Source organism: Setaria italica, chromosome VIII (genome assembly GCF_000263155.2).
Source record: "Setaria italica strain Yugu1 chromosome VIII, Setaria_italica_v2.0, whole genome shotgun sequence".
Classification (NCBI taxonomy): Eukaryota; Viridiplantae; Streptophyta; class Magnoliopsida; order Poales; family Poaceae; genus Setaria; species Setaria italica.
The window spans coordinates 31707730-31720346 of record NC_028457.1 but is presented as its reverse complement, the minus strand read 5'-3'; the positions used below and the strand labels follow the sequence as shown (position 1 = coordinate 31720346).

General features: G+C 40.9%; 3 protein-coding genes across 3 annotated transcripts; 1 reads left to right on the top strand and 2 right to left on the bottom strand.

The window, feature by feature from the left end:
• Positions 1-1188: 1188 nt before the first annotated feature.
• Positions 1189-1767, top strand: LOC101764297 (protein FLORAL ORGAN NUMBER2-like). The gene is made up of 2 exons (XM_004980628.1): positions 1189-1279; positions 1517-1767. The coding sequence occupies exons 1-2, from the start codon at positions 1189-1191 to the stop codon at positions 1765-1767; spliced, it is 342 nt and encodes a 113-aa protein (XP_004980685.1).
• Positions 1768-2067: 300 nt separating this feature from the next.
• Positions 2068-5685, bottom strand: LOC101782919 (protein LST8 homolog). The gene is made up of 11 exons (XM_004979552.3): positions 5527-5685; positions 4928-5050; positions 4735-4836; positions 4542-4654; positions 3991-4060; positions 3305-3382; positions 3117-3233; positions 2935-3029; positions 2752-2831; positions 2593-2652; positions 2068-2504 (listed from the first exon to the last, which is right to left on the bottom strand). The coding sequence occupies exons 2-11, from the start codon at positions 5033-5035 to the stop codon at positions 2377-2379; spliced, it is 951 nt and encodes a 316-aa protein (XP_004979609.1). The 5' UTR covers positions 5036-5050; positions 5527-5685; the 3' UTR covers positions 2068-2376.
• Positions 5686-6684: 999 nt separating this feature from the next.
• Positions 6685-12281, bottom strand: LOC101782506 (3-hydroxyisobutyryl-CoA hydrolase 1-like). Its single transcript, XM_022829538.1, is given in 14 exon segments — positions 6685-7006; positions 7123-7344; positions 7432-7530; positions 7616-7676; positions 7756-7816; positions 7851-7917; positions 8212-8297; positions 8799-8883; positions 10090-10173; positions 10262-10341; positions 10503-10566; positions 11172-11240; positions 11326-11484; positions 12234-12281. Coding segments are annotated over 13 exon segments (1104 nt in total). The 3' UTR covers positions 6685-7006; positions 7123-7203.
• Positions 12282-12617: the final 336 nt, after the last annotated feature.

The following is a 12617-nucleotide window of genomic DNA, read 5'->3' as shown; positions in this document are numbered from 1 at the left end:
TTTCTCGAACCAAGGCACGTCAGGGCAAGCAAAAGATGCGGTCATCAATTCCCTTTCCCCGCTGACTGCGTACTGGATCCGCAGGATCTCCACTCCAGTGCTCCTGCACTCCTGCTCCATGGCTCGGGCTCCAGTCCCCCACACAATCTTTGCAGCTAGCTCCCTTTTCCCAGAACAGACAAGCACAGTAAAGTTTCCCGACGCGACGGCCGGCATCTCGTCACGCTCGCCTAAGGGGGTGTTTGGGAAACACCTGTTAAAGTTTAATACCTGTCACATCGGATGTTTGGATGTTAATTAGGAGTACTAAACATAAGCTAATTACAAAACTAATTGCACAGATGGAGTATAATTCGCGAGACGAATCTATTAAGCCTAATTAGTCCATGATTTGACAATGTGGTGCTACAGTAACCATTTGCTAATGATGGATTAATTAGGCTTAATAGATTCGTCTCGCGAATTAGCACAGGGTTCTGCAATTAGTTTTATAATTAGCTCATGTTTAATCCTCCTAATTAGCATCCGAACATCCGATGTGACACTGTTAAAGTTTAGCACCTCGTATCCAAACAGCCCCTAAACTGTAGTTAAGGCCATGTTTAGTTACTCCCAACTTCCAACTTTGACACTATGCAAAAAGAAGATTCCCCATCACATCAAACTTGCGGTACATGCATGGAGTACTAAATGTAGATGAAATTAAAAACTAATTGCACAGTTTTGTTGTACTTTGCGAGACGAATCTTTTAAGCCTAATTAGTCAATATTTGGACAATAATTCACAAATACAAACAAAACGCTACAGTGTGCTACAGTGCTGTAACAGTAATTTGGCACCTCCCAAATTCCCCAACTAAACACGGCCTTAACCACCCGGATGGCCGGGAATTTACCCCAGGCCCGTTTGATCCGGAACGATTTTACTGCATCCATCTCCATCTCTGGGCTTCATTCACCTGCGTAGTACTACACACGGTACAAACTGAACTCTGCATCTGCGTCTATAAATGAAGTAGCCCTCTGCATCTCTCTATCCCAAGAACAAGCACAAGTCTCATGTTTTGTACTAGAAATTACATTTACAGCTAGCACGGCTAGTTCTTGAGGCTGGCTGTGTCTGTCCTCTGGTTTTACACCCCGGTTCTTCCAGGTCCCGCCTCCAGGTCGTTGTTGCCCAACAAAGCCATGGCCCGGTTCTTCCTGTGCTTGGCGGCGGCCGCGTGCTGCTGCCTCCTTGCGTTGCTGGTTCCTCCAGTGCATGGGCGCCCTGGCACTGGTACGAACAAGCTTTTACCTTTTGTTTAATCTTTTTATCTCTCTCTCTCTCTCTCTGCAAAACTCTTCGTTTTCTCTCCCTTTTATTTGGCATCAACCAACCTCGGTCTGATGCCTGTAGCGTTCTGGTAAAAATCTTCTTTTGCATTCACTAGTGTTGTGCGTTTTGTGATGTTCTTGTGATCGATCGAGCTCAGCAGCTTCGTTCTCATCTTCTTGTGCACCTGTTCTTCTTCAGGTCTCGCCAGCGGTGGATCATTTGGCGGTAGGGATCATCCGCTCTCCGGACCACATGTCGTGACGGCGGAGGAGCTGCGCGGCACGACGGTGAAGGCCAAGCCGTCGTGGTCATCGTCGTCTTGGACTGCAGCGGCGGCGGTGGGGGGCAGGGTGAGGCCGGAGCTGCGGTCGGTGCCGGGGGGCCCGGACCCGCTGCACCACCACGGCAGCCCGTGGCGGCCGGAGCTGGAGCAGCCGATCACACCTTGACGACGACCCGGCACAGGCCGGCCGGCGCCGCCGCAGAGGATTTCCGGCTTCACGATGTTCTTGGTCGCCTCCGGCGTTTGCATGCTCGCGTCGTGCGCATGGCTGCTAGTAATAGGACCATGTGGGCATTTGTATGTAAAGAAAAAAAATGTGGTGTGTTTCGTCTATTATATTGTTGGATCCCTGTGCACTGTGAACCAGACTCGATACGCAACAAGCCAACAACTCTCCTGCGCATCTTCAAAACAAAAAAACAAAAAAAAAGAGAAGAAAAAAAATGTACAACTTACAAAACAAAAAAAGGTACAACTATGACACTTGATTTCGATTTTGCAGAAACATCCACTAACAGCATGCGAATTATTTGTACAGAGCCCCAAAGGCTTGCTACATAGCGCAGCAACTACAACCCAGCGTTTCAGCAACTGAGCTTCAACCACCGCTAGTTTTTGAAGAAACTAAAAAAAAAACCTTCAACCACCGCTAGTTCCTTTATCATAAAAAAAAACCACCACTAGTTCTCAAAGTTCTCAGGGTACAAGAGTGCTACTGCTGAACAGTTCTACAATCGAAAGTATATACAGACTGCAGAGTCAAACAGCATGCTTATTATGAAGGGGCTGATTCGGCTCCGTCGTGGAGAGCGCAGCACACGGTCGCCTTGTGATGGCCCTGGTACACCCGGATGGCCTCCCCAGTCGACATCGTCCATAGCCTCGCGGTGGTGTCAGAAGAAGCTGCAACAGAGAACAAACAGTTCATCTGGTTAACTCTGGAACTGATGGGTTCTAATGAAGATAGGGCGAGGCAAGGTGTAGTTCGTACCAGTTATCAGATAAGCGCCGTCAACCGAGAACACACAGTCCCAGACCCAGCGTTGGTGGCCTGATAAAGTTGATTGCCAACAGGGTTTCAGGATTTCATTCAGAAGCATGGGGTGAATCTGGGATGGAAAGTTGGTTAAAAGAAGACTCTGAACATTACCGACTAAAGTTTTTTCCAGCTTGAAGCCATCGACATTCCAAATCTTTACAGTGTGGTCAGATGATGCTGTGGCGAGATACCTACAAAACAATCCCAAATGTGTTACATGAAATCCAAAAAGGACACAATAATACACTGGAAGGAACATGAAAAATAGTTCTTTTAGACCATAACATTACCTACCTGTTAGGGTCACAAAATTCTGGTGAAAGCAGGCACTTCAGAATGTAGCCATCATGGGCTTGCAATTTGTGTAGAGGTTCAAAGCAGGTAATTGTCTATACAACACAATTTGTCAAATTGGAAAATTCAGAAATCACATGCTTCTATATTTAAGAACAGATAGGTCAGCAGAACTGACTGACCTGAGTACCCTTAAGCAGCCGCCAAACATAACATGTCCCACGGTTATTTGCAGCAACCACCATACTCCCATCCCACATGACTGTCAGAGATCTTACAGCAGTATCAACCTCTGGTACCTAGATAAGCGAAACCCACACATCAATTGTGTTCTTGCACAGTAGTGCCACAAAACTGGAATTTGACTCACCAACTCACAGCTGCATGAGTTAGCAGCTAAATCCCACACACGAATGTTACCATTCTGATCACCAGATATCAGTTCTTTCTGGAAAAAAACATACAGTGTTACTAAATATAGTGGACAGAAACAAACAGAAGTAATAGGGGCGAATTGGCAAAATAGAACTAAAATCATCCATCAAGGCTGGAAACATTAATACTGCTATTTATTCAGTATAAGAAAATGATTTACGTGTTTAACAGAAAATTTTAAAAAACAAGAGGCTGGACATAGGCCCAGTTCAGCATAGTAGCACTGCCAGCTAGTTGGCTGCAGTTGAGTAATGCAGACTGAACATGTAAATAGCAAGCCATCTCTGCAGTTTGTGATGAAGTTAAGCCATTAAAGTCCAGTTTACTACCCCAATCCAACATGGGTACCATAACAACATTGAAACTTCTGAATTCACAAAGAAAAAATAGCTTCACAGCTACTTGCAGTCAGTTGTGTTTTGTCAGCATATTTGCACTACAAATTGGCAAAGGATTCAATGCCAAACAATCTCCAAAAACAAAATCATGCACAAAAGCCCTAGCTAGCCAACAAGTTTATAGCCAAGTTTAAATCAATGTGGTATTTGGATGACGAAATTTGCAATCAGTTAAAACACTTAAGGATACACAAATAAAAACAAGGAAGAAAATGGATATAACCTGATTTGGGTGTAGGACTACAGTGTTGACAGCTGCGCGACTTTCATATTCTCGCTGACAAGTGCCAGTTCTGAAACCATAGATGCACAAATAAAAAAAAATTAAAGTGGATCCTGGAGCAAAAGTATAGTATGGTAAACACCATACATAATTAGAACGCTAATATCTAATATTCTAATTGACATCATCTATTAGTGCTACCACACAAACTCCCATGTAGGAAGTTGTATGAGATTTGGAGGGCTCAGATAATCAGATTTTGATAATATTGGTGTGTTGGGATTCTTTGCAGATGAATTATCTCTTTGTGAGGTGGCTATTTTAAAAATGTTCAAATGTGTGCCCTTTTAAGTTTCCTTATAATCTAGTCCATTTAAAAAATCCAACGGACCGTGTTGCGAGTTTGAATGATAGCACCTGGAGATGTATCAGCACCAGATTGTCCCCTAGTTAAGAATAGTTTTTCAAGTTTTCACTACAAACTGCAGGTAAAGTAAAATAGCTTGCAACTTCAGAAATAATATACAGGGCATTAGGTTTTAAAAGCTCACCGTAAATCCCAGATTCTCACAGTGCCATCCTCAGAGCCAGAGTACATCCAATTGCCATCACAATGGAATCCCACGGCCATCACATTACTAGTATGCGAATCATAGCTAATTACCTGCTAGGTGTATTCTCATCAAATAAGGAAAAGGAACATGATGACTCATACTGCTTGTTGTTGAAAACATGTAAGCGTACCGGTTGAGGGCTATTTGAGTTGACGTCAAAAAGGCGGATATGAGGATTGCCAGCAGCAGCTAAAAATCTCTTGTCTGGGGTTATCTCAAGGCGATTAACTTGCTGCAGACAACATATTACAGAAGACAAACAGCATGTAAGATTTCTGCTAAACTAGATAGCTCTATTCTTGATGCCAGTAGCCAATACTTACAGAGTCAGGGTATTGAATTGTGCGGTAACAGCGACCACTCTTGGCTTCCCAAAATCTGATTGTGTGATCATAACTTGCGGTTGCTAGGATGACAGAAGGTTGCGCCATTTTGCAGCATATAGCCTGCCATACATCAACACATGCTCTCAAACTGAAAATTATAGACATGGAAAAATGGCTCGAACAAATGCACAAGCTTTGGCGCTACACTTCACAAAGAAACCATTTTTTTTCCCCTACGATTGAGCATTTGTTCCTGCCCTTATAGATCCAATGAGCCACTAATTTGAACATGTTTTTTTACCAAATTAAACATAAATACTTAGAAGCCCCGGCGATGTAAGTAGCCTGCTGATTCTAAATGCTTCGAGAGATTTGAAAACAGAAGTGGCTAGTGGCGGTGCGTCAACCAGCCTAGCCTCAAGGGACACCGGGCGGCACCAGTACCACTCGGCTGGTCGCTAGCTTTCCGAGAGATGCAGAGATCGGGGGCAGGCTAAATGAAGCCGGCGGCGGCGAGGTTGGCGGCGGCACGAGGGGATCTAGGTTGCCGCCGCCGAAGGAGGTGGGAGAGCAACGGGACGTGGATGAAGGGTTACCTGCTGGACAGGGGATACACCAGGAACCAGGACGAGGCGGCCCGGCGACGGCGGCGGCGGCGGCCGGCAAGCGCCCGGCGGCAGAGGAAACGCCGGGTCGCACGCGTGAAGACGGTCTCGATGGGCTTCTGGGGACTAAGGCTTGGTTGGATTCGCAGATTCCAATTGGATATGGGCCCTAAACAGGCTCAACTATAATACAAGTCTGATCCAGCCCATTTCTTCTTTAATCAAACGGCTTCTGGGGAAAAGTCTTTTCGCCGTCCTATAAATAGGGATTCACCCCCACTGTACAAGGATGATTCTTTTTGGGTGAAAAAGCTATATGGGTCTCTAAGTCTATGTAGAGTAGTGTTTTACTGTTTGGTTTCGAGCAGCTCGAAACCAATACTCTTAATGCACGTACATAGGTCGCACAACCCCAGAGAGACAGGTTTGTTGGTCTTGACCATTTCTCTTCTACAGGCTACTTATCCACCTCCATCAGCTCAAAAGGGTCTTTTGTCTCTTCTATATGCCCGACTGACTTTTATCCTCGGCTAGGGCTAGGCCATCCCGAAAATTTTTAGACCCTGTGCCAAATTTTAAATTTGGTATTTATATTTTTTTGTACAAACTAAAGTTATTTATTTGCTGCTCTCTGGACATTTGTTTTGGTATAAATTCTAGTGTGTGCCTCAGCATCATCACAGGACTCCCTTCTTCAATTGCCACTGTAAACTTCGATGAGTTTAATATTTCAACACCAGATAATTTGGCGCATTGTGGCTCACCCTTTTGTCCAACTAAAAATTCTGGTGAGTGCATTTTTCACACTATCGGTTTATATGGTGCGGCCTAGGATGGTGCAGGTCGCGTTACTACATGGCAATGAGGGCGATGTGTCCTTGCCACAGGATAGAGTGATGGGAAGATGACCAAGCAAGGGGGTGATCCTAGGGTTGTTTTTTGCCCTATAACATAGCTAAAGAAATAAAAATATCAAATATATTAGAAATATATATACAACATTATGTATAGGGAGAAGAAATTTGGTAGTTGTAATCCATTTGTGGGATGACATTGTAGTCAAGTCCACCTTATGTTAGAATTCCAAATTTCTCGTACAAAGCTCATCATCTATCAACAAACCATATGAGATCACAACATATGAAGTCGATAGTAATTATTCTAAAATGGGTAGAACTTCATGTACATAACAAAGAGTTTCTACGATAAACAACATTATTTCATTTTTAGTTTGTAGTGTACAAACTCTCCCCAAACTTGAGATGATTAATTAATTATTATTCTGACCAGCACCGAGGCTCCATTCGTTCACATCTTTTGCCCAAGATTTCAATCAAAGTTTGGACTTAATATTTCTCCCGTGGGAATGCCTGGTAGGTAGGTTTAACTCTTCCCACCGTGGATCATCAATTGTAGAGAAATATTGTTGAACTGATTCATTATGTACTTGTTCCAACCTTGGAGGCATCCACTGCCAAATATACCCCCCATAAAGAAAATAACCATTATCAAAAGAATATTTAAGATGAAATAAACTGTCAGAAACAAATTTCAATCTAAATGCGCTAAATATGAGAAAATACGAACCATTGGGTTTTGATCCTTGTAATAGAAATATGATGTTAGGTACAGACCTTGCCCCGCAAAGACAACAAAGTAGAGAGATCATTAATGAAAAATAGAAGTGTTAAGGATGTTGATATATTCCTCAAAGAAGTCTCTACTGAAGTCACCACGCATGACATGGCAAACCATTCTATATTCCCGACGCAAGCACTCCCCAACAGTTTGTGTTCTCCCTTCTCTTATCTGAAATTTGAGAATGAAACAATTATATTCTCATGGACACAATTGCGGCAGTGGGCTAAAATCATAGATATGAGGTTGGATATATACCGATCTCAGAGAGATTTTCAAACTGGTTGGAGAAGCATTTTTCAAGGATTGGATCGTTGCATCAACCCATTCATCAGGTAAATTTGAGGCCACTTGCTCCTAACATAATAGATGCTAATTAATTAATTTTGCAGGACAGAATAGGTGAACCCATAGAAAATTGCAATTACTATAACAATCTCACAAGAGAAGATATAATTTCTTCAACTGTCCTTTTGGAAAAGCATTTGTTGATGATTTCCAACCTGGGGAGCACCAGGGAATGAAGCTAATGAAATTATGAAACATGGCATAATTCAGTCATTCAATCAGACACACTCTTACCTATTCAAAGAACTATTTTCTTTCGGTGATGGCTGTTCACTAAATTGATCGATAATACCTTCTTAAGAGAATAGCAATAGCAGCCTCTTAATAACAATCTTACACAATGAAAGGATTGGAAGTATCCACCTTCTTAAGAGATTCTTCAAGCAATAGCAGCCTCTGGGGAACAAAGAGAATTTACTAGGAGTTACATATTGATACACATATTACATACACAACCTTAACAACGCAGGCCAAAAAAAATATGAAAGCATGCAAATATTACATCAATGAGGTCAGGATTTATGTAGCATGTTCCAGAAAATAATAACCATAGTTGTAATTTTGTAACAGGAAATATCATATCTGAAAGCAAAAGTTAACAGTTATGGTGATTGGTTGTTGTTTGAAGAATTTATAGAAAGGGTGCTTGGTGATGCTAATGGTTAAAATTGAAGTTACAGGTGAGCCTACATTTGAGTGGACAAAATGAGTTGCCAGACCACATGCAAGCACTTCTGCACCATCCAATCTGGCACCAGCAAGAGCAACATACTCTCCTGGACAAAGACATGATAATAGTTTAGTGAAAAGATCCCCCAAGCTACCTTTGACATCAAGTAGAAGACTGACGACACTCAGTACAACTAATTAACCTTATGGAACCGGCAAATCAAATAAAAACAAAAAATTTGGTACTCTTCATTACTTTGTATATGATTATATCTCCGTGATCACTTCCACATATCATTTTCATAAGAAGCACAATTGCTAAAATTCAATTAAGTGCATGGTAATTAAGGATAATATGAGGATGCATAATATTTAAGGATTGTGAATAATATCCAACGATATTAAATACCCTCTCCATTTCAAATTGTAGGTTGTTTTGACCTTTCTAAATACATGTGCATTTTGACATATGTTATGCCTAGATACATAGAAAAAAATCTATGTATCTAGAAAAGTCAAAACAACCTACAATTTTGAATGGAGGGACTAGATAGCAATGACATGGTACATGTATTTCAACTGAATAAAGATAGGAGATATATGGTAACCATAGAACCCAGGTAGCCGAGACAGAAAATATGAGCCCCCTACATCTGGAAAGAGACCCAGAGTTGTTTCTGGCATTGCAAAAATCTGCATGGATATTCAAAATGTAAATGAGAAATATTTTGGTACTTGAAACTATTTTGGTTTTCCAATAAAAAGCAAGAAAGATTCTCCATGTTATTCCAAATAAGTATAACTACTATCAAAGATCAAACTCACAAAATGGCGTCCGTAGCATACACTACTACAAAAACCATTCATAGGACCGATCAAAACCATATTTGTAGGGGGCAGACACAAGGTCCCTCCTACTTTTCATAGCTACAAAATAGAGCATTTGCGGGCGTGGTCCTTGAACAACCCCCAACAAATGGATTTCTAGGATGCGGTTCATGTAGTAGTCCACCCCAACAAATTAATTTCTATACGCAGACCATGACATGAACTGCCTAGAAATCGATTCCAAAAATTGGGGCAAAAAAAAAGAATAGCCTCCAAAAAGTAGGAAAAAACTTTGTTTGTACCGAAATAGCCAACACACATTGTCAGTCATCATACATCACACACATCATAGGATTCAAACCCATGACTTGAGCCTCGTGCGAAAGCTCCCCAACTAACGCACCACAAAGTCACCTATGACGACTAGATAAGGTTGTATTAACTTTTCCAAAACTTATATGGAATAATTACGGCCCTAAATGTTATAGATCCCATTGAGCACTACAACTTTGGTTAGGATGTGCCTTCGTTATGTTGTTTGAAAAATTTAAAGATTTGAATTTAAAAATTATGTGAACTTATAGTGAATTTTTGGACCACTAAATAATCTCAAATGAAAAACTTACAAACTAAAAAGTTTCAGATCTCTTTAAGCTTGATAATTGTTATTTAAAGTTTGTCTTGATCCAAAATTGTATAAAAAAATACAAATTATTTGCATAGGATCCTTTGTAGGGGTGATACACCTTACCAGTTGTCTCTAGAAATCGATTTCTAGGATCGATTGATGCCATCACCTGCCCCTAGAATTGGTCTTCATTTCTAGGGGCAGGTCCCTCTCAGCATGCCTTTGGAAATGATGATTTTCAAGGGCATTTATGTTTTCGATTCGCCTTTCAAAATCGAGGCATTTCTAGGCACGATTCCAACATGGATGGTCCTGGAAATTGATTTTCTGGAGCGGGCTAGTGCTACAATGTGCTTGAAAGCAAACAGGGGTGGGTGAATTCTTTGTTTGCTCCTGAATGAAGATAGGTGCTCCTACAACTCGTTTTTGTGGTAGTGATATACCGTCTTCTCAGTGGCAACTCGAAATCTTCCATGTAAAGAAACACCAGTACCTCCACCCATGACAATTCCAGTGAGAAGAGAAACCTATAGTCAAATTTTCTAGCCTTTAGAGGCAAGCAGGAATGGAGAAATGAATTATTACAATGAATAACTATGAAGAGATGCAGCTCACCTGATGTTTGATACAAATTGCAATTATGTAGTTTAACAAATACAGATTTCTGCAGAAATTAGCACCCCATTTCCATCCCTCTAATTTAAGAATTAAACACACAGCACAGTCAACAAAATGTGTGAGAAAAAATTAGGCCCATTTGCAACATGTAACATGGGTATTAACTATTAAGTCAGGTAACAGAAGACAATGGCTTTGGATAGTATTTGATTCATAGACAAGCTAAAGCTGTAATTACCATTAAGTACAGATTGGAAACCTATAGCAGCATCACCTCCAGCGCAAAATGCTCTTCCTTTCCCCTGAAAACAAGCGATGATTCAATACAATGACAAACAATAAGATCAAAAGTAGGCATCTAGGCAATAATTAAAGGATGACTATCATATCAATCCAAAGGAGCTAATAATAGAAGGAATTGAGAAACAAAATGAACTGACAGGAAAAAACAGCAAGTTAAAGTAAGCTCTATAGCAAGTTGAAGGTGTTCTAAGAAGTGAAGAGAGTTAGAATCAATGGAATACAAGCAATGACAATTGCAAATATTGTTCCCTTTCTTTTTGCAAGCCTTAGCATAGCAACAAGCATCATTAGAACCTCATACAAGTTCAATATGAATCATGTGCTTGAAAGTAGAACGGAGTAAAGTGCTTAAAAAGATAACCACCTTGAAGTCCATGTTATTGATTTTGAGAGAGATGCATGGCCAACTCATGTTTCCCAACACTACCTAGTTGGTAATTTCTATTGGAACTCTCTATCTCTCTAATTGTTGAGTTGTATGCACCGACTAGTGCAACTCAAAAGTCTAAGCTGATGGAGAAAATAGTCAATCACTTGTACTTTAATACTAATAATAGACATCTAAAATCTAAGTTCTACCACGCCTCAAATTCAAAGAAGATACCTTCATAATCAACAATTTAACTCCATCGTCTTTCTCGTAAGCAATGAAACACCTTAGGAGTTCCTTAATCTGCAACATGAAAGAACAATCATGCTGTACCCACTATTCTAAAAGTAAATCTAGGTACTCTAATACTAGTGAACTCTTAACATACCATTGTGGAAGAGAGTGCGTTAAGCTGTTTTGGCCTGTTCAAAATCAGTGTCTGTGTAGAGCCATTTGTTTCTACCAAAAGCTGACAAATAGCTAGGAAAAACGCTTTCACTTCTTGTACAAACAACAACCACCGAATGTTTCTAGTACAGCAAGTTGACTAGAGTACAATTGTCCAATTAATACATAATGTGAAAATTTACTGCTCAGAAGAGCGCACATGTTCGACACTCCTGAATTGTCATCAAAATTCAGACGTAACAGCTTCAGAAACCTCATAGACATGATAGGATCTCAGAAACAAAATCAATGTGGCGGGTTCTTGAGGAGTTTTTTTTTTAAGAATAGGGTTCTTAAGAAGGGTTACTAACGACTCATAGCATTACGATATGACTTGCTGACTGAGATTACAATATGACTTGCTGACTGATGGCTCCATAGCAGGATTTTTAGATACTCGAAGCCAATCTATTGTTTATTCCGCGTGACTACTGCTTTCACATATATCACACAACAATACAGCAACTAGTGAAGTCAATTGAGCAGCAGCTACAGAAATAAGAGGAAAGGGCCACTAACCCTAGTAGTTAGAGCACCTGAGTAGCATCCAGCAGAAAAAGCTGGGGTTCAGGAATTTTCTAGACTGGGAGAAAGTTGTTTCTTCTTAATGAAAAATTGTGGCATTTTCCTTTAGAGTTGAAACTGGCTGAGAGAGTGAGCTAGCGGAGAATCATGCATCCTCAGGTGCACCTACCGGAGTTAGACAAATGGGATTTACTGGAGTTCTATCAGAGTTAGACAAACTTTTTGGTCAAACATCTAACAGAAGATGGCTCGTCGTTTTCTCTACAAAATTTTACAAACTATCTCCAAACCATCTAAATAAAAATGCACATAACAACGCCGGACCTGATTGGAGTCGACACTGGCGGTGCTGCCGAAGGGCAGCGAGGCCATCTCTTCCTTGCCTGGGCAGGCAAGGAAGGCCTCGAGGCTGGCACGGTGGCTTGTGATTAAGCACAGAACTCACGCCGGACACCAGTAGCACTCGCACAGGAGTGGAGCCAAATGCTTGCTTGTGCTGAGCTGGGTGCCTTTGCTCAGGCTTCCATTCGTATTTATAGGAGAAGCACAGAACAACTTTATTTAGTTTTAAAAAATGACTAATTGTTTTTCCTATACTAAATTTCCTGTCAAGAAAAATAAATATTGGGAAAATTTTAAGATCATGAGAAAATTATTATTTAATTATTCTTTTTAATCACATCTTGAAATTTTAAAAATTTCAAGGTG

Bases quoted from the DNA above. Each gene is read 5' to 3' on its own strand.
- LOC101764297 (XM_004980628.1), top strand. From the start codon at position 1,189: ATGGCCCGGTTCTTCCTGTGCTTGGCGGCGGCCGCGTGCTGCTGCCTC. The intron at 1,280-1,516 runs GTACGAACAAGC...GTTCTTCTTCAG, and splicing joins GCATGGGCGCCCTGGCACTG to GTCTCGCCAGCGGTGGATCA.
- LOC101782919 (XM_004979552.3), bottom strand. From the start codon at position 5,035: ATGGCGCAACCTTCTGTCATCCTAGCAACCGCAAGTTATGATCACACA. The intron at 4,655-4,734 runs GTACGCTTACAT...TACACCTAGCAG, and splicing joins ACTCAAATAGCCCTCAACCG to GTAATTAGCTATGATTCGCA. The intron at 4,061-4,541 runs GTGAGCTTTTAA...CTATGGTTTCAG, and splicing joins GTGAGAATCTGGGATTTACG to AACTGGCACTTGTCAGCGAG.